We start from the raw sequence: 22,112 nt of genomic DNA on the forward strand, positions 1-22,112 counted from the left end.
AGTTAGCATGTTCCACCTTCAAATTTTATCTTTACCAGAATAAATATCATGAGTTCCTTCAAATGATCCTTGTATGGTATGATTTCAAGTCCTGTTAACATACCGATCACTATTTTCTAGCTTCACCTCAGATCCTTCCCAAAATATGGAGTCCTGTAGCATAGTAAAGAGAAATTTTCTGAAAAGACAGGTTGAACAAAGTTTCTCTCTTCATTCTGTATGTGTAGAATAACTTCTGCCTGAACCCCAGCTTCAGAATTCTCTTATTTGTTCATAAGCACTATATAAATACAAACTTGCATAACAACTGTGGTATTGTATGTTGTTGTTGAGTCATTTCTATTGTAACCCCTGAAACATTTGGGTTATCACTTAGCTACACACAATGATATAAGATATAACTGATCATCTAATTCTTTGACCAAAAATTCAAGTTCATGCAAAGTATAGCTCTTTAGTATAATTTGATGGGGCATTCACCTGTAACCAACACATGAGAATGCAAACCTACCTCCAGCTGACCTGCTCTGAAAGAATGCTATCAAAGCTTTCTGCAGTAGCTAAAAGAATTGGAAACTCTATAGTTTTATCTTTTCTGTAGTGCAAATAAAATTCTGTTTGCTACTATATTGTGGCTCTCCTTGACTTGATTTCTGATCTTAAGTTATCTGTGGTCCAACACTTGGTATCAGAAATAGACTTATAGAGACCTCATAGGTCCAGATGATGCTATTGCTCAAAGTAAAAATAAAGGGGAGAGAAAGAAAGAATCATATCTCCAAGGTTACCAGAAACAAGCAAACAAATAATAAAATCATACATAAATATAGATATAAACATATATATATTATGTATATGTATACTATTGATATATACAAACATAAAATACATATATACAATTTATTCACATGTTTATGTATGTATACAAATGTGTCTATATGTAAATAAATATATTTGCCTATTTCTGCATTTGAGAAAACAGGTTGCACAAGTTTGCTGCATAGCACCAAATACAGACAAAAATCCCAAACCAATGTGATGTGGTAATTCAGGATTTGGGCCTAGAATATAGAAGTCTTGTGAAATGTAGGGTAGTTGGTGTATGCTAATAAATAGCATGTTCTGGACTCCTCTCTTTGAAACTGTTCCAGCAGAGGCTGCAAGGAGCCAACTACAGGAGGCTGATAAAGTTCTGAGTAATCAGCAGAATTTCAAGTGACCATAGAAATGTCCAATTCAAGATCTAAGCCTGCGGAGGAGGAGGGAGAATATGGCCACCAAAAGACGAAACTGCCCAATTCTTCTTTATAAAGGCTTTACGCCTTTCTCAAAGGGAGACAAGCTCAAGCTTCTTATGAATGAAGTTCTCAGCATTAGCTTATTATTTTATTTGCTCTTCCGGGTACAGTCAGTGATGGCAGAAGTGTCTGCCTTCAATGCATGTTTCCCTGGGAATATCTGCTCTCCTCCTAGGCTTCTCAGATGATATCGAAACACTCATTCCATGAAAATAGGCCAGGAGTCGGGGCGCTGCGGGCCCCGCGCCCGGCTGGCTTCGGGGATCGGGGAGCGGAGGAGACGCTGGGCAGGAGCTGGAGCCCGAGCCGCGGCGCCGCCTCTGCCAGCACCATCCCTGGCACGGGCGATCCCCGGCCTCCGGGAGCCAGAGAAGGTGCCCTGGTCAGCGGCGAGCCAGGCCATCTGCAGCGGGTCCGGGCAGCCGCCTTCCCCCCGGCCCTGGCCAGCTTCCCGTGGTTCTCGTCCTGTCTCTCCACCAAAACGGTTACATCAAGCCCCAAGTGGGACAACACAAAGGTGGGCAGGGACCTGGCCTGTGGCAGGCTGAGCCAAGGAGTCCCGAGCCCCTCCCTGCCTGCCCCTTCTTTGTGCGGATTTTGAGGATGCCCTTGCCCTTTCTGGGAACTATAGAAGGCAAGAAGCATTTATTCAGCCACTCCTGTGGGCCAGGCTCTAGGCTGAACCCTTTACAATTATTACCTCATTTGATCCTCACAGCACCACTGGCTGGTGAGTGCTATTATTTTCTTCATTCTATAGAGGAGGAAACTGAGGCAGAAGTTAACTAACAAACCCAAGGTCACACAACTAGTGTCTGAGGCTGGATTTAAACGCATCTTCCTAACTCTGGGTCTTTTGAACCTCAGTCTTGCCATCAGTGAAATGGGATGATCTCTAGGGTCCTCACTGGAACAACGATAATAGCAAGGCTCTTTGTTTGGAGTCAGGAGAATGGGAATTTGAATTCAGCCTCAGACACTTGACATTTATTAGCTGTATGTGACCATGGGCAAGTGATTTAACCCTGATTTCCACACATCTAGGGCCATCTCCAGTCATCCTGATTCAAATCTGACCAATGGACCCAAATAGCTCTGAGGAGAAAGTAAGCCTGGTGACTTAGCACAGCACCCCTCACTCATGGTCTTCTTCAAGAATGAAGGAAAACATCACAGTTATTTCATTTGATCCTCACAACAACCCTGACTGGTGGATGCTGATATTATATTCATTTTACAGATGAGGAAACTGAGGCAGGGGTTACCTCACAAGCCCAGGGTCACACAACTAGCAAATCTCCGAAGCTAGATTTAAACTGTTTCCTAACTCCAAGTCCAGCTCTCTGGTCACTTACTGCCTCTTGGGACTCAGTCTTCCCATCACTGAAACTGGATGGACTCTAGAGTCCTCTCCCCTCCAACCTAGTCTCAGGTTTGTCATTTTATGGTTCTAATTCTCTGGCCAGTGCTGTGGTGGCATCATTACAGGCCTTTCCTTGTTCTCCCCCAGTGTCAAGCAACAAGTTGACACCTAAGATCCACAAGAATGGCTGGAGTTGCTACTGGAATCTGACTCCCTTTATATCCTCAGGTAGGAGGACCTCAAGGCCAAAAGATCAGAGCTCCTAGAAATAGGATCTGGGGTTGTTATCTTAGACATTTTGGGTTCTCTTTGTGATTGACTTCATCCCTTGCCCTGTCAGTCCTACCCTGCTACCACTCTCAAGCAAACCTGCCCCTCAGCTACTGACTCAAGTCTTGCTTCCCCTCCACATCAGGGGCCCTGCCCCATAGGACTTCTCTTCCAAGATCCTTCAAAATAAAGAGTCCTACTTTGGAGAGCACCAGATCCCCAAGAGGTCAAAAAATTTCTGTTATTTGCCATTTCCTCCCTGAGAGAGAACCAGTCCTTCCATCTAAATGACCTCAGGTTTCACAGCCCCAAGACCTCTCTTGGGGTCCACGGCTTGTACTCCCTTATATAAAAAGTATTAATGAATAAAAGTTAAGAGTCCTCAGGAAAAAAAAAAGAAAGAAAGGAGTGAGAATTAGGAGCAGAAAGCTTCTAAACTACTAAAGATTAACTGCCACTGGTTTCATTTTAGTCATCTCTTTGCATTCCAATTCCACCACTTAGCACTACTGAAAAAGAGTATATGCAGTTAGTTATTACATTGAAAAGATAGCTCTCCTATACCATATACCAAAATAAATTTAGTATATAACAAATTTAGTATAAGCAAATTTAGGGGAGCATGAAAATTCTATCAGTCAGATCTATCACTAATGGAAGATTTTATGACCAAAAAGAAATAGAATCATGGGAAATATAATGGAAATTTTGATTACATAACACCGAAAAGGTTTGCACAAACAAAATTAATGCACCCATAATTAGAAAGAATGCAGAAAACTGATGTGGGGAAAATATATTAATGAATTTCTCTAATTAAGGCTTCAATTCTCAAATATCTAGGGAACTGAGTCAAATTTATAGAAATACGTGCCATTTCCCAAATGATAAATGGCCAAATGATATTTAGAGGCTGTTTTCAAAAGAAGAAACCAAAGCTATCTGTTGGCATATAAAAAAATTATCCAAATCACTATTAATTAGACAAATGAAAATTAGAATGATTCTTAGGTACTGTGGCTAAAATGACAAAAACTAAAAAGGCAAATACTGAAAGGAATATAGGAAATAGAAACACTAATGCACTGTTTGTAGAGTTGTGAACTAGTTTAATGATTCTGGGGAGCAATTTGGTATTGTACCCAAAGCATTATAAACTGTGCATACCCTTTGACCAAGCAATACCACTTCTATGTCTATATACCAAAGAAAACAAAGAAAAATGATTTGTATGTATAAAATATTTATAGTACTTTTTTGAATGATGGAAAAGAATTAGAAACTGAGGGAATGCCAATCAGTTAGGGAATATCTGATCAAGGTATGGTATATGATTATGGTCAAATGTTACTATGCTATAAGAAATTACAAGGGAAATGGTTTCAGAAAAACCTGGTAAGAACAATATGAATTAAAGTAACGTGAAGGGAGCAGAAAAAGACAATTATTGTGCAATGATACATATAACAACACTGTAAGAACAACATTTTAATAATGATCAAGTGAGAAAAATTTTCAATACAATGACTCAGGATAACAAAAATATTATCTACCTTCAGAAAGAGAACTATTGAATTGAGTTCAAATTGAAGTTCATTTTTCAACTTTATTTTTATGGGGTTTTTTAATACAACATCACTAATGTGGAAATGTATTGCATGATTTCATATGTATAATAGATAAATTATTTGTCATCTTGGTAAATGAGGGAGGGACTAAAGAAAGGGAGAAAATTTGTAAGTCAATTTTTAATTGGATGTTAAAACTAAAAAATAATAAATCTTAAAAGAAAAATAGATATAATTGAGAAACATACAGAAAAATTTAAAAATACTGCTAAATTTTTAAAAATCAGATCTCCTATAAAACTACAAATTTTTTTAAATGGAAAAACCCAAATAAAAGGTTTCAGTTTGGACACATAAAATGATTTTTTTCCTTTGTCCAACTTTCTTTTTGCATACATTAATTTAATCATATAATCATCATTTCTTAAAATTATCATTATGTTGTTTCCTAAATTTAACCTATTTTATGACCCCCAAAATCCAAAATTATTGTAGCAAATAATTTTAGGATTTTCTTTAAAAAATTTTTACATCAATATTCAGTAAGGATATTGGCTATAGTTTCCTTTATTTGCTCTTATCTTTCCTTATTATAGGTGTTAAGACTATTTATTTCATAAAACAAGTTTGGTAAAGTGTTTTCTCTCTTCTGAATTTTTGGACTGTGCATAAGGTCACACAGCTAGTAAGTGTCAAGTATCTAAGGCTGGATTCTAACACCTGTCCTCCTGACTCCAAGGTCAGTGCTCCCTCCACTGCACCACCTAGCTTCCCACTATTCTAATAGGGACGATAAAAATGACATCTTAGAAGAGGAAAACAGTGAAAAATGCCTACATGTGAAGACTCAAACAGGGTTATAATTAAGTCTCAAATCCAAAAAAGACCCTTGGAAGAGCTCAAAAGGACTTAAAAAAAGAGAGGAAGAAGAAAAAAATGGATACAAGAAATGATTCATAAAGAAGAATTATAAAAAAAGTAATTGAAAAAGCCTAATAATTTTAAAAGTAAAATTTGCCAAATGGGAAATAAATCAATTTCTTTAAAAGTAAAATTAACAAGTTGGAAAAAGAAGCCCAAAAGCTAACTGAAGAAAACAATTAGAACTGGCTTAAAGAAAAATGGACTGTCTCATGAAGCAATGAGTTTCTCATCATAGAATCTTTAAGCAAAGCCACTTGTCAGAGATATTGTAGAAAGGATTCAATGCTAAAGCAAGAAGACTAAATTTGAAATCAGAAAATTTGGCTTCAAATCCTGGACCTGATACAAAAGAAATTGTGTTGCTAATTCCTCTCTAGGTTGTATGACTGATTCATTATCACTGGACTCTCTCTATCATGCCATTGAAACAATGTCATCTTGGAAGCAGCCTTTGCCTCTGGCCTATTTTTCAACTGGGAATTACTCTCTACCCCCAGAGTACCTCTCTCTTATTGGCTAGATTCTCCAAGAACTTCTCCTTTAAATAGGTGACTGAGGCTCCTGTCTTCATACTTCTCCAGGTCAAACTGCTGATTCATCTCCACAGGACTCCTCTGTCTTTTCTTCTGCATTATTTTTTTCCAGCCACTTTTCAACTCCATTGACTATGTTACTTTAAACAAGTTATAGCTCCTCTTGCCAGTTTATATAATCTTTAACTGATTTTCCAAAATATAATCTAGAAAGTAGGTTCCATTTTCATGTCAAGTTCAAATATGATAACCCTGATATGTCTTTCAAGTTGATAATTCAAGAATCATTATTTATATTTCTATATGATCAAAAGAATGAAAGATATTACCAGGTAAACAGATCAGAGAGTTCCCAAGTCTTTGAGAACAGCGAAGAAATTGATTTTAATTAATCAACAAAAATTTACTGATGCTAGGTATCTTTTCAAAGGTTACAGAGAAACATGAGTAAGATCTCTAATCTCATAACACTACCATCTTATATGACATATGTTGTATGTATAAGACATATAAAAACTTCACAAAAGCAAACCCACACCAGAATTAAAACATAATACATTTATATAAGATGAGTGTTATATTATCAGTACTACTATAATGTTATATATAAGGGAAAAATAACTCAAGAAGTGTAAAGTAGATGATGGATCCAGGAAAGCAACCAGGAGTCCCTGTAAACACTTGCCAGAAAGCATTAACCATCTTGTATTTGTTGTTTTCTTTTTTTGTCTTGTAGGCATTTCTTAAGAAGTCCCTATAACATAATATCCCTGTCTTAAAATTAACTCTCCAGGTAGGCATTGTCCAAATAAGCCCAAATGTCAGATGAGTTGTTTCGAATCTTAGAAAGGCAGTCACACAAAGAGATTGAATTTGGAGTCAGAAGTGACCTGTATTCAAATAGTTTATCTAACATTTACTGGTTGAACAAGCCACTTGACCTCTCTTATCTTCAGCTAACCAATTGTAAAATAAGAAAGATAATGTATGTTTTACCAGCCTCTTGGCAATAATATGAGGACCAAATAAATGTAAGGCATTTACTAAACCTAAAAGTACAGTGTAAATCTCAGTAGTTATTATTATGAAATATATTTGAGTGGGTTTACCCTAGGAGAGGGATGAGGACTGGCTCTGGATTCATGGTATCTAGGTTCATATTGCACCTCTGATGCATATTTGTTTTTTGGTACTTCGGCAAGTCATTTAATTCTGGGCCTCAGTTTCCTCATTTGTGAAATGGAGGTTCAGGAATTTGGACTAGTGAGCCTTTGAGGCTTCTTCCATGACCCTATGATGTACCTAGTGGGACTGTTAAAATAGGAAAGTGTTTTTAAATCCTATCATGCCATTGCAATGCAAGCTATGATCATTCATCTTGCATAGCTCTATTTAGATAATTTCAAAAATAGTCTTCCAAATTAATCTCTAATTATCTATCTTTGTTTTTCTTGGGAATAAGGCAACCTTATCATATGGATCATGGTCAGTTTACTTACAGTAACAGTCATGCTGGATGTCTTTGCCCAACTTGCAACCCCTTTCAGTTGGGAAACTTATTAGAAAAAAAAGAAAACTGAGACATTCAATGGGAGAGAGACATCCATAGTCATTTGGAGCAGGATGGAAGAATGGAATTCAGTCACAGAGTAAAAATAAATTATTTAACCCACATCAAGATGCCTTTCATTCAAAAAGTTGGTCCATCAAAAACAGGAAGAACCCATCCTATTCCTCACAACCTCCTCAACAGCTTCTGGATCCCTTGTTTGATCTCCTTTGTCCGGACTCCATAGACAATGGGGTTCATTGCTGGGGGGATGAGGTGATGCAGGATGTTGAGCAGGATGGGAACATCATGAGGAATTCTTTTTCTAGCTACATTAGTAATGACCAGAACCAGTAGGATGGTGCTGAAGAAGAGAATAAGGATGAAATGGGAGCCACAGGTGCTCAAAGCCTTGGCTGCAGCACCCTCTGCCTTAATCCTTAATACAGCCCGAAGGATAAAGGAATAAGAGAGAATGATGAGGATGAGATCAGAACCCAATAGGGTCCAACCAGTCGCAAACTGGTAGATCCGGTTGAAAGTGATGTCATCACAGGAAAGTATAGAGACAGACAAGTTAGTGCAGATGCAATTTTTGATGATATTGTCTCCACAGTAATGGAGTTGGGCAGAAAGAATTGGGATGGGTGCAGTAAGGACAGCATTCCTAGTCACAATGAAGATGGTAGCCTTGACCACAAACTGATTAGTGATGATAGCTGGATAATGTAGTGGTTTGCAGATGGCCACGTATCGATCATAGGCCATGACAGTAAAGGTACAAGACTCCATGGTCAGAAAGCTGTTCATGATGTACATCTGGAGGAAGCAGGCTGGGAAGCTAATGGGTCTAAGATCAAACCAGAATATGGCCAGGACCTTGGGGATGACAGTGAGGCAGAGAACAATATCCAATAGAGATAATACACTAAGTAAGTAGTACATAGGCTCATGTAAAGATGATTCTAGCCTTATAGTAAGGAGGAGTGTAACATTGGCCCCCATGGCCAATAGGAACAGTAGACTCAGGGGCAGGGAGAGCCAGTGCTGCCAGTTCTGATAGCCAGGGAAGCAGATAAGGAGGAATTCAGAAGGCAAAGGAGATGAGCTATTGCCGATGAATGCCATGAAGCAGGTCCTGAGTTAGGTAGGTTTTTTCCTATGAATTCCTTCCACAGTCAGGTGTAGTAATTAGTTCTTTAGTTACTATGTTCATTTTAAATTCTAGAAAAACAGGGCATATCATTAAGCAGAGTAAAACCTTTATCTAGTAGCTTCATTAAATGCAAGAGAAATGGTTTGAGCACTCCCCACTTAATATTGTATCTGGATGGGTTGTATGGGAGGTATATCATTCCCTCATACAATTAGATATCTTCCCCTATCACAAAGCCTAAACTCTGAGTTCATAATAGGGACAGGAATACAATTCAATATGGAACTAGGCAAGAAATGTCTCCTGTTCTTTTAGGGAGCATTTTGTGGATAAGCAAGTAAAAGAGATAGATTTACTGGCAAAAGTCTCCATTTAGCTGTCACACAGGTCGCAGGGGCCAGATTCAATTGATTAAAAAAAAAACCAATGAAGTTCTTTTTGGAGACGATCATCTAATTAAGAACTGAAGCCCTGGGGAGACTGTAACAAGGTTCACCTCATCTCAGAGCACCCACAATGAATAATGATGGAATGACAGTAAAAGGAGATATTACCCTCTAAAAATTAATACAAATGTCAAAGTAGAATGTGAAAGTTGACTAAGGAGCAAAAAGATGGTAAACTAGATTTATTTTTTCCTGACTCCACCTCCACACCAAAGGCAAGATTATGCACTGATTTGGAATGGTTATAGTTTAATCCACGTGTCAATAACAATAGAACCTCCAAAAGGTAAAATCCTTATTAATACCAAAGAACACTAATCCCTGATTCTTAAAGAACTCGTTCAATCCTTTTTCTAGTAGGAATGCACAAACTAATCCAAGGGACTGTGCCTAGACCTCATATAAGGATTCCATCTTGCTTTTGAAACTTTTCAGAATGCATCCTTCCCTGCCTGACCCTCCCAAACTACAATAAGCAATAGACAGTGATTCTTCTCAGTCAATTGACAGGATAGAAAACAGAAGCATTCTCACCAAAATTGAGCAGAATATTTTGTCAAACACCATCAAAGGAAAAGAAAACAAATAAGCACAATTAAGTAAACAATAAGTAATGATATTAATTACTCTGTGTTTAGAGGATATTGTGAGAAAAGATGAGGAAGAAATCAACTGACCTATGGATAAAAACAATTAGAGATCATTAAGAGATTTTTTTTTCCAAAAACTTCAAATTTCAAAGATGAAAATTTCTTCTTGACCCCAAGTAATGAGGTAAAGATGTGAGGTTGGACTTTAAAAAAATGGAAGGGGAAGGGATAGAGTAGGAAACATAGGTGATGTACCAAAACAAAGTTATCAATATTATTTTGCAATGCATTAGAGACAATAGAAATACACGAGAATCAATTTACTTACACTAAGCCTTGAAAAATGAAACTAGGTTTATGAAAAGATACTGTCCAAAGTATGTATTTCATTTCTCCATATAAATACATGTACCAGAGCTGGACAAATTACTTCTGTTTCTTTGTTCATACAGACAATAGTGTTTTTGATTCTCATAGATCTTATATGTAATATGATTTAAAATCCTATAGTCCAAAATATTAGAGCACCTAATACCACACTAAGAGTATAGGAAGGGGGTATTAAAGCAAAACAAGATGACTGATCCTTTCTCATATCATCTAAAGCTTTTTGTTTCAGTCATATCTGTTCTATTGCTTAGTGATGGTCCAGTAAACCTCAGCCAGGAGGAGCACCTGTAGATACGATCCTCAGTACTATTGCCACCTTGCCATTGTTTGCCATCTACTCGATGAGCCTCTCAAGAATTTTTAAGGTGGAAAAGACTTCAGAAGCCATCCAGTTTATTCCCTAAAGCATGGATTTCTCTATAGCCAAACACACATCCAATATTTTCTTGAGACGTTTCAGGTTTTCTTGTTAACAGCTCTGAAGCTTTCAAAGGTTATCCTTATATTGAACCAAAATCTACCTGTGATTTCAACTCCTTGAGTCTAATTTTGATATCTGGAGCTATGTAGAACAAATGTAATCTATATATTAACTTGTGATGGCCAGTCTAAATCGATTCCTCAGGTACTGTGTCACAGTAAAAGGAGTCCTATATTTGGATGAAGAGGTGGATTCAAACCAAATGCTAGTTCTGCTACTTAATGTCAAAGTGACCTTGGGAAAATCTCTAAATCTATCTGTACCTCAGTTCCCTCCTAGAAAAAAGAAATGGGTTAGATTAAATGATCTCCAAAGTCACTTTATTTCAAATTTTTGAACCATGATGCTATGAAATACCCCTAGTTCTTATGTGAGAAATCTACTATTTAGTAGAGAATTTTGAAGGCAATTTGCCTAACCATTTACTACAAATGAAAATCCCTTCTAAAGCATCCCTGACAAGTAATATATAATAAACAAAATTGAGATGGATGGGTTATTAGACTATCTGTAGTGCTAGTGACTCAGTTATCCACAGTTCCTAGTTCTGCTATTAAAATTCTCTGGGAATTTACTTCTCCTATGGAGCAGGGCACAAATAGTGTCTTTATCCCACTTAATATCTCCCTCTATCTTATCCAAATACTCCCTCCTATTGAAAAGAGATGGTAGTGTCACTCCAAACTCTTTTCTCTCTTTCGTGCCCTTTGCTGACTCACAGAAAAAGATCTCCTGAGCTAGGATCTTGCTGCATGAACCAGACTCCTTCAGGTATGATCTGGGGTTGCTCCCTAGGTTCTGGATTGTAATTAATATCACAGAGCAGTTTTTAAAGCTTTCAACTTCTGTTCCCGTTTGTTCCCCAGAGCCAGGGAAAAGAATTTGGGCAAGTGGGATTTGGAATCCATTGGGCTTCCTGATGAGTCATAGTAGAGGTCATCTGGTGGAGGGAAGTACCTAGGAGACTCCGGAATTATTTTTAAAAATATTATAAAAATAAAAACATGACTGCATTTTTCTAATGAGTACTGATTCACAGAATCTTTTTCATGTGACCATTGAAAATTTTAATATCTTCTTCTCAAAACTGCCTGTCCTATCCTTTGATAATTTATCAACTGGGAAAAAGCTCTTATTTTTATATATTTGACTCAGTTCCTTTTATATTTGAAAAATGAGGACTTGATCAAAGAAACTTGTAAAAACTTTCCTCTATTTTCTATTTTCCTTCTAATTTTATCACCATCAATTTTATTTCTGCAAAAGCATTTTAATTACATTTAATCAAAATTATCTATTCTACATCTTGTGATGTGATGGTCAATATCTCTTATTTGGTCAAAAATGCTTCCCTTATTCATACATCTTCCATAAATCCTTAGCAATTTTAGATTCTCCTCTAATTTACTTCTGATATCATCCTTTGTCTCTAATCATATATATATATATATATATATATACATATACATATATATATTAATGTTATCTTGTAATGTGGTATGTAATGGCCTATGATTATTTTCTAACAAACTGTGTTCATTTTCCCAGAAACTTTTGTCAAATGTTGAGTTCTTACTGCAAAACTTAGATTTTTTTAGTGTAACAAACACAAGATAACTATGGTCATTTATTACTATCTATTGTGAACCTAATCTTTTTCATTGATTAATCACTCTATTTCCTAGCCATTGCCATTTTTTAAAAAAATTATTACCACTTTGTAGTATAGTATAAAGACAGGTAGGTAGGTAGCACAGTAAATAGTGCAATGGGTTTGGAATCAGGAACCTTCATGAGTTCAAATCTGGCCTCAGTCACTTAGTAACTGTATGGGCAAGTCACTTAATCCTGTTTGTCTCCATCTCTCATCTATAAAATTAGCTAGAGAAGGAATAGGCAAAAAGGCTCCATTTCCTTTGCCAAAAAAATTCCAACACGGGGTCATAGACAGTTAGATATGACTGAAATAACAACAAAAAATATAATTTGAAATCTGAAATGGGCTTCCTCTCTTCACATTTTTTCATCAATTGCTTTGATATTCTTGACCTTTTACTTTTCCAGATGAATTATGTTGAAATTTTTCTAGCTTTACAAAAAATTACTTGATAGTATGAATAGCATGGCACTGAATAAATAAATATTCTTAGGGAAATTGGTCTATACTGTTCTTTCTCTGTTTTTGATTTACCAGTCTTAGCTATAATAAGCACCATATTTCTCATCAAAGAAATATGGTAGGACTCATTCATTCATTTTTTTCAAATAGTTTATATAATGGCTTTATTGTTGTTTAAATATTTGATAAAATTTATTTATAAATCCCTTTGGTCCTGGGATTTTTTCTTTGGTAGCTCATTAATTTTTTGTTCAATTTCTCTTTCTAAGATGAATTTATATTCTATTTCCTTTTCTATTATTCTGGACAATTAATATTTTTATAAATATTTATCCATGACCTTAGACTGTCATATTTATTGGCATATTATTGGGCAATTAGTTTATAAAATTGTTTTCCTCAACATTGGGGGGTGAATCCCCCCATTGAATTGTGATACTTGACATTTAGTTTTCTTCTTTCTTTTTTTTAAACCAAATTAAGTCAGTATCAGACAACTTCAGTGATGATAAAAGTGACAACGTCTGCTACCACCCTGATGGCAAATTGTTTACCTTGAAAGGACTACAATCCAAGACTAAAGTGGAAGGAGAAATGCTTGTTTATAGATGATTGTGCCCTCAATGAGACTGAGATGCAACAAAGTAGATACTCTGTAACTTGTACTAATTTTGACCCAATTAAAATCAAGGAAACAGAGGTTCTCTATTAGCCAACAGAACACCATCCTCACATGGATTAGTTACAGCAAATGGAGAAATTTTGAATTCTATGGATAAGTTCACTTTTCTTGACAGTATATTTTCCACAGAAGTACATGATGAGGTTGATGTACATATTGCCAGCGATAATCCAGTGTTTGGAAAAATTCTGAAGGAAAGTGTGAGAAAGTTATTAGACTGCCTACCAAACTGAAGGTCCTCACAGCTATTATGATAACCTCATTTTTATATGCTAATGAAACCTAGGCAGTATACCAATGCCATTCCAGGAAATTGAATCACATTCATTTGAATTGTGTTAGGAAGATTCTGAAGATCACCTGGCAAGATACAGAAGTCTTTTCTTAAGCTGAATTGCCAAGCATTCAAATCCTGCTACAGAGAGCTTAGTATTACTGGGTTAGCCACATTTTTCAAATGTCACAGCATGTTTTCCTAGAAATTTATTTTATAGCTAACAAAGTAAATGCTATATCATTCGATTAAGTGTGTTCCCATCAAAACAGGTAGTATAATCAAGCAGAATTGCAAATGAGCTTTTGCAAACATGAGATGCACAAATTTAGAGATATCTCTACTCCAAATGTTCATATGAATTTTTTGTGCCTGATATGTAGTAGAGCATTATAAATTCATATTGGTCTAATCATTCAGTTGAACACACTGTATCTTGATTCCAACATACTCTGCTCTTTCAAACTACCCAAGTAATCCCAAAATTCTTTGAAGTAATAAAGTTTTCTCATATAAGCAGTAAAGATTTTGACCTTATTACATCCTTTATCATTGATCTTTTTTTTAGGTTTTTTTTTTGCAAGGCAAGTGGGGTTAAGTGGCTTGCCCAAGGCCACACAGTTAGGTAATTATTAAGTGTTTGAGACCAGATTTGAACCCAGGTACTCCTAACTCCAGGGCCCTTGCTTCATCCACTGAGCCACCTAGCCGCCCCATCATTGATCTTTAATGCTTACCTCTTATGTTTCTCCTGATTCTATTAGGTCAAATTTTCCATTCAATGTTTTTTTTCTCTTCACAAATAACACACAACTTCTTGGTTACAAATTTAACTCCTTTCGTCTTTGGAATATATTGTTCCATAGTCTTTTACTATAGAAACTGCTAAATCTTATGTTATCCAGACTATAGCTCCATAGTATTTAAATTATTTCTTCCAGTTTTTTAAAAAGTATTTCCTCCTTGACTTGAGAGCTTCAAAATTTAGCTATAGCCAGAGCCCAGCATTGCCACCACTACAAATGTTTTTACTTTCTGTGATTCTTCCCAGAATTTAAAGTTTCAGCTAGTTCTTTAAACCAAAACCAGGGACTCTTTAAGTACCCACAGTCAGCAGTGTTCCCAGCTGCTGTGATTGTATTCAGCAGCATGTGCTCACTCCTCAACCACAGCCACAACCCCAGAACTAAGATCTATGCATCCGGGTGCAGCATCTACTACTGGTGTTACCAGACTGCTATCTTGTGCTGTTCAGCTCTCTGACGCTCACGTTGTCCATGAGGTGAAAGTTCCTGAAGCTGAGTGTGCCACCCAATATATCTGCTTTCAGGAATTTTTTTTTGTTGATTTGGTAGTATGTGCCAGAAAGTATTTACACTTCAATCCCAAATTGTCTTAACTAACATAAAATAGCTGGACATTTTACTCAGACTTTGAATAAATAATTAATACAGAAGGATTTAATTTAAGTATGTAATTAATAGAGAGGTATGAAATTAATATACACATATTATTTGAATATATAGAATATATAGAAATATATAGTATGTAGAATATATAGAATATATATAAGACCTATAGAATATATAGAAAATATAGATATATAGAATATATAGAAATACTGGAGCTCAAATTTCACGTTGAGATATTATTTTATATAATTCTCTTTTTTTATTTTATATTTTCTTGAGTTTCTTTTTTGACTTCTTTTGCCAAGGTGTTTGTTTTCCCATCATTTTCTTCCTATGCTTTCATTTCTTTGCTGGATTTTTCCTCTATCATTGTTATTTGATTTTGAAAATTATTTTTAGCTCTTCTAAGAACTCTTGTTGGGCTTGTACCAAACTAATTTTCTTTACTTTGAGATATAGCTTGCAGTTATTTTTGACTTCATTGTCTTGAGTTTATCTTGATCTTTCCTATCACTATAGTAGCTTTTATGGTCAGTTCCTTTTTTCTTTTTTTCCTTTTGTTTCATTTGTGGAGGGGGAGGAGGTAATGGGCGAAAGCACTGCTTTTTCACACTGCTAGTCCTATAGCTTCCAAGTCAATGTTATCTGGAAAGCAGTATGCTTACTGCTTTCCTGGTCTGTTCTCTAGTCTTTAACAAGAAAGGACCCCTGATACCTTGCATTTGCAATCTATCCTCAGCAGAGCCCCTGTTCCTTTGGGCCCTAAAAAGATACTCTCTCATTGTTTTCATTATGTCTTTACTGTCCTTACGCTATAATCCAGAGATGGATTTAGGCAATGGAAAAGTCAAATAGCTATTCTTCAGGGTTTTACTCTCCTGCCCAAAAGTATTCCCCCTGTCCTTGATTTATGACCCAGAAATGGATAAAGCCAATGGAGATGTCTATTGCTAACATACAACTTCCCTATGATCCTTTCTGGCCAGTTGTCAGATCCCCTTGCTATGGGAAACATTAAAATTCCTGAAACTACCGCTGCTTCCATCACTCACACCTAGTCCCATCATTGGTGCATCATTCACCTGGGTTCCAGGTCAGCCTCCCCTCTCATGTCACAGATCTTTTTTTCTGAACTTCAATGTTGTCTTGGGCTGGAAGAAAGTCATCTTCTGATCCTTTGTTGACTCTGACACTCCAGAATTTGACATGAAAAATTAATTTAAAGTTGTTTGGATGGGAATGTTCAAAGACCTCAGCTGAGTGCTTTCTCTACCCTGCCATCTTGGTTCCACACTTTAATTCATGTTTTAATGGATATATAGTGCTATCTCATTTGTATGCCAATATTTTAATTGTGTAAAAATTAATAGAAGGAAATTTCATTTATTAAAATATAAAATATAAGTTTCAAGTTTCAAGGACAAAAAGGTCATAAAGCAGCCTATTGAAAACTGATAGAAAGTTAGAGTTTCAGTACATTGTAATTCCTCAGTTAATTTGTAAGTAAATATTTTAAAACATACACAGGGGATCAAGTATATTTTTGTTCAAATAGAGGTGTTTGGACCCTAGGGATGATTAAATAAAACACATAAGTTTCGTAGAACTTTGGTGAATTCACTTAACCTATAAGTGAAAGTTGTTTCTTCATGAGTGCTATTAGGTTCTGATTTAAGCAATTAAACAATTTATAAGCAATTAAACATTTATAAATCATAAAGTATTTATTAAATAACTATTTATTAAACAACCAGATACTGTGCTAAGCACTCATACATATTCAGTTGAGGAGTGGGGAAGAGACCAAAGAACCTAGGAAGAGAGGGAAAACTTAGTATGAAAAGCAGTTGTGCAGTAATTTAAAAAAATCAACAGAATCAATAATCTGGCAAGAAGTTTTAAGCTGTAAATCTCTGGTTGCTAATTAATTCAGAAACTCATTGGAAAAATAGCTTCAGTTCAAGTTACTATCTTATGATCCCACCAAGAGCTTAAGAGATGAAAGCACTGGAAAATATTTACCTCTTCTGCACACTCTGGTTCTAATGAGGGAAGTAAGGGGGAAACCAGTGGGGGATGGGGGAGAAGGTTTTGCAGTTGCCTTGCTATAGAAGAAGAGATTTGTTGTTGTTCAATTGTTTCAATCATGACCTAATCTTCATGGCCCAATTGATTGAAGGGCTTCTTCTTTGAGATAGGCGGGGTTAAGTAACTTGCCCAGAGTCACAGAGTAAATAACTGAAGCCACATTTGAATTCAGAAAGATAAGTCTTCCTAATTCAGATCTGGCTCTGTGTCCCTTAACTTTCTTATAGGAAGAGAAATGAGGTATACTTTAAAGGATTGGGATTTTTGTGGGTGAAGAGATGGTTAGGCTTCTTTTCTTTGACTTGAGGATCAAGCTGAATTGTTTTACTAAAAGTTCTATTTGTGCATCATTTTTATGAGTAAATATTTTCTCTAAGTAGAAGTAGTCCACTGGAGGCTCAAAAGAATGAATGAGAGGACATCGTGATCCACAATAGCGAAATTTTAAAATGATGAGAGAATTTTATTTTAGCCGACTAGAAGTGATTTTTCTCTGATTATCAGAACCTGCCATTTTAAGGAGTTGGCAATGAGTGAATAACAGGTATCTACAGATCCTATATGAGAAATGTGAGAGTCTACAGGTTAAATGAGGAGTCACACCAACACATTCACTATATGCAAAAAAAGAGAGAAAGTGATAGCTTGTGGAAAATTCCAGATGCAAGAGAAGGAATATGAAGTTGGGGTAAAAAGAAGCCAGCTTGAATAAAATGCGGATTGTGTGAAGGGATAAAATTGATATAAACAGGTATGTTCTAGCCAAACTAACAGAGGCAATAGGTAGTCACTGAAGATGCTCTAGCAGAAGAATATCATGGTTAGAACTGATATCTAAGAAAAATTTAAGGAATGAGATGAACCAGAAGAACATTGTACAGCAACATCGGGGTGATGCTTAAATTTAATGGGCTTGCTCACTCCACTGCTGCAATAATCAGGGACCATCTTAGGGTATCTGTGATAGAGAATACTTTCTTTACCCAGAGAAAAACTGGAGTTTAAACAAAATTCAGATTATTACCTTCAATTTAAAAAAAAAGTTGTCTTATGTACTACATAATTTTGCTATTTTTTGCTATTGTTTTTTTCCTCAGCGATATGTTTTGTTCTCTCTCAACACATTCCATTTTGATCAATGCATAGCATGGAAACAATGTAAAGATTGTCAGATTGCCATCTGTGGAAGAGAGGGGGAGGGAAAGGAGGGTGGGGGAAAAGTATAAAATTCAAAACCTTATAAAATGATAGGTAGAATATACTATTGTATATAATTGGAAAAATAAAATATTTATATTATAAAAAGAAAAAGAAAATTATTTTGATGGCTAATATTGAAATGAGTTTTGCATTACTTTGTATATACAACATTTATGATATTGCTTCACTTTTCAAGAGTTGGAGAAAGGGTAGGAGGATGATAGAGAATTTTGAAATTATTTTGTTAAATGAATGTTGAAAATTGTTTTAAAAGTAATTTGGAGAGATCTGGGACTTCCAGGAACCAAGATGGCAGAGTTTATAGAAAGCCTTCATAACCCTCCCAAAACAAATCCTGGAAAAGCAGAACCAGAAAAAAAGACAATCTCTGAGCCCAAGAAGCTTGGAAAATCAACAGGAAAGTTCTGTCTCATTCAGATAAAAGGGGAAGCACAAACCAGGATAGGAACATCCCAGCAAGCAGTAGGAGATCCTGAACTTTGGTTCATTGAAGTAGGCAAACACCAATACTAGAATCCCTGCTCTGAGAACAGCCACATGCTTCAGAATCACCCCGGGTAGATCAGGGAAGGTGGTGGACAGAAGCAAAATAATGGTAAAGAGAGACAGGGTGAAAGGAGAGAAGACAAACAGAAGGAAGAATAGAATGGAAAGAAATACAGTTAGTAATCATAACTATGAATGTGAATGGGATGAACTCTCTTATAAAACAGATGTAGATAGTAGAATGGTTTGAAAACCAGAATCCTGCACTATGTTGTTTACATGAAACACACTGGAAGCAGAAAGATACACATAGAAGGGGTTGAGCAGAATCTATTATGCTTTAGTTGATGTTAAAAAAAAAAGCAAGGGTTAGCATTTATAAAAAAACAAGATCTAATTAAAAGAATTAAGAAAGAAAATTATATCTTGATAAAAAGTGTTACAAAGAAGCAATATCAATTCATAACATAAAAGTATCAAGTGGTATAGTATCCAAATTCCTAAAGGAGAAATTAAATGAGTTAATGGCATTATGAAATGTAAAATAGATAATTTTGGTTAAATTAAAATAAAAGATTTTTGTACAAACAAAACCTATGGAACCAAGATTAGAAGGAAAGAAGAAAGCTAGAAACCAATGTTTACAGCAAGTGTCTCTGATAAAGGCCTCATTTTCCAAATATATAAAGAACTGAATCAAATTTATAAGAACACAAGCCATCCCTCAAATGATAATGTCAAAGGAAATTAATAGGCAGTTTTCAGATAAAGAGATCAAACATATATATGAAGAAGTACTCCAAATCACTTTTGATTAGAGAAACACAAATTAAAACAACTCTGAGATACCACCTCACACCTGATTCATATGAAAAAAAGAAAAGTGATAAATGTTGGAGAGAATGTAGGAAAATTGGGGCACTGATGCATTCTTGGTGGAGTTGTGAACTGATATAACCATTCCAGAGGGCAATTTGGAACAATGCCAAAAGGGCAACCAAACTGTATGTATCTTTGATTCAGCAAAACACTGCTAGGTGTGTAACCCAAAGATCATAAGAAAGGGGAAAGACCTAAAATTACAAAAATATTTATAGCAACCTTTAACATGGTGGCAAAATATTGGAAATTGAGGGGAAGTCCATCAATTGGGGAATGGGAAAACAAGCTATGAATGGAATAGAATTGTGCAATTAGAAGTGATGTGTAGGCATACTCCAAAAAAGTACCTGGAAAGACTCATAAGAACTGATACAAAAGGAAATGAACAGCTCCTGGAAAATATTGCATGCAGTATTAGTAACATTGTGTGATGGTCAATTATGAACGACTCAGCTCTTCTCAGCTATACAATCATGAAGGAAAATATTATCTGCATTCAGACAAAGGAACTATGGAACCTGAATGCAGATTGAAGCTTATTTTTCTCACTTTATTCTTTCTCATGGCATTTTTTTCTTTTTGAATTGTTTCTTCTCTGACAGCTATGACTAATACAGAGATATGTTTTGCATGACAACACATTTTTAACTATTATCCAGTTGCCTACTCTTTTCAGAAGAATGGAGTGAAGGGAGAAAGGGAGAAAAATATGGAACTCAAACTCATTTAAAAATAAATACTAAAAATTATCTTGACATGTAATTGGGGGGAAACTAAAATAATATTTAAAAAATAATTTTGAAATAATTAACCAAATAACTAAAATATTTTTAAAGAAGAGTTTTAGCAACTGTGTGGTGGATGTGTAAAAGAAGAGACAGCAATTATATGTATATATATATATATATATATATGAAAAGCAGAGGAGTTTAAAAATAGAGCTCATGTGAGGTAATGCAAATATAATAAGAGTTGATTCCTAGAAAGAGACTGATCAGTAGATTAATAAAAAGCATGATCTTTCCCCCTACTTTTTAGATTCCTTGATAAATGTTATACAGATATAACTATCTTTGACCATACCAAAATCTGCTATGGGCTAAAGACTAGGAAACTAAAAACTTCGAAACATTGAAGAAACATCATGGTTGAAATTAATTCAATTAGGAAATCAATAAAATAATAATTGTTTACATGAGTTACAGGTCTCCTATAAACTCTACAGTTTTGTGAGCTGTGTAATATCCCCTTGCCAAAAACCATGGGGACGTTGTGCTCAGAGAGATCACCACAAACACATATAGGTCATAGCCACAATATACAATTAAATGCAAAAATTCAACAAAAATATATACCTCATGCAGAAATCGAAGTGGAAAGTCAAATGGTTTGTAGGCGAAGAAATATTAACTTTTAATCCAATTTAATTGAGGTGGTATAGTATAGAGTTGGGGGAGTAAAGGAAACACTTATATTATTCAATTAGTAATAGTACTCTGTAAAAGATAATTGATAGTTGATTAAATGATAATTTGGAGGAACCACTGGTAGTTAGTATGGAGGGAAAAGCATCAAAACTGGGAGCTGAGATGATAACATTAGAAAAAATACACCCTAACCCATGAGGGATACACAGATCTTAGAGGTGAACTCTTAGCTAAACATAGGTGATTTGATTCATCAGGACAGTGGGAATTGGGAATAGTGCCCCAGAGGAATAATGTAAATTAATTTCAAGAAAAGAAATTGCTAATGACTTGTAAGGCTAGGAAAGTCTTCATGAAAAAAGTGGCACCTAAACTATGATTTGAAGGATGATAAGGGATGCTACATATCAACGGGGAGTACATTCATTTCAGATGAAGAGTCTTTTGAAAGATATGGAAGAAAGAAATGGTACATAGTCAGCAAGCATTTATTTTGTGTTTACTCTATACCAGGCACTGAAAATATAAATTTAACCAGAAAGAAATTAAGGTTTCAGAGAGTTTACATTTTAATGGAAGAAGACAATACAGAAAAGGGAGCTAAAAAGTGCTTTGGTGAAAGAAGAAGAGGACCCAGTCAGGGGGCTTGGAAGAGTAATCTTGTGGAGAAGAGTTAGTAGTGTAACCTAGAGTAAAATGAAAACATGGATATCCTGGACTTTATCCTTAATAGGAAGTTCTCAGAAGAATTAGGAAACCAAATGGAGAGGACACTGAGGGCAAAGGATACTCCCAATGGGAGAAGTAATCTAATAGTGAAGGAGTATAAGTTTCTATGACATGGAAGAGAGAGTCCTGTGGAGATGAGCCACTTTGCATTAGAATAAGGGAAGACAACATATAATAGGACTACTAGTGAGACCAGTTTAAGAGAAACAAAGGATTTGGACAGG

The 22,112-nt window shown here is 35.7% G+C and overlaps 1 protein-coding gene and 1 pseudogene across 1 annotated transcript; one reads left to right on the plus strand and one right to left on the minus strand.

Annotated features, from left to right (window-relative positions):
- Window positions 1-1,270: 1,270 nt before the first annotated feature.
- LOC141508008 (alpha-ketoglutarate-dependent dioxygenase alkB homolog 7, mitochondrial-like) lies at window positions 1,271-3,222 on the plus strand (annotated as a pseudogene).
- A 4,469-nt stretch (window positions 3,223-7,691) lies between these two features.
- LOC141490618 (olfactory receptor 56A4-like) lies at window positions 7,692-8,633 on the minus strand. Its single transcript, XM_074190718.1, has one exon. The coding sequence runs from the start codon at window positions 8,631-8,633 to the stop codon at window positions 7,692-7,694; it is 942 nt and encodes a 313-aa protein (XP_074046819.1).
- Window positions 8,634-22,112: the final 13,479 nt, after the last annotated feature.

The sequence above is a fragment of the Macrotis lagotis genome, chromosome 1, assembly GCF_037893015.1.
Source record: "Macrotis lagotis isolate mMagLag1 chromosome 1, bilby.v1.9.chrom.fasta, whole genome shotgun sequence".
Classification (NCBI taxonomy): domain Eukaryota; kingdom Metazoa; phylum Chordata; class Mammalia; order Peramelemorphia; family Peramelidae; genus Macrotis; species Macrotis lagotis.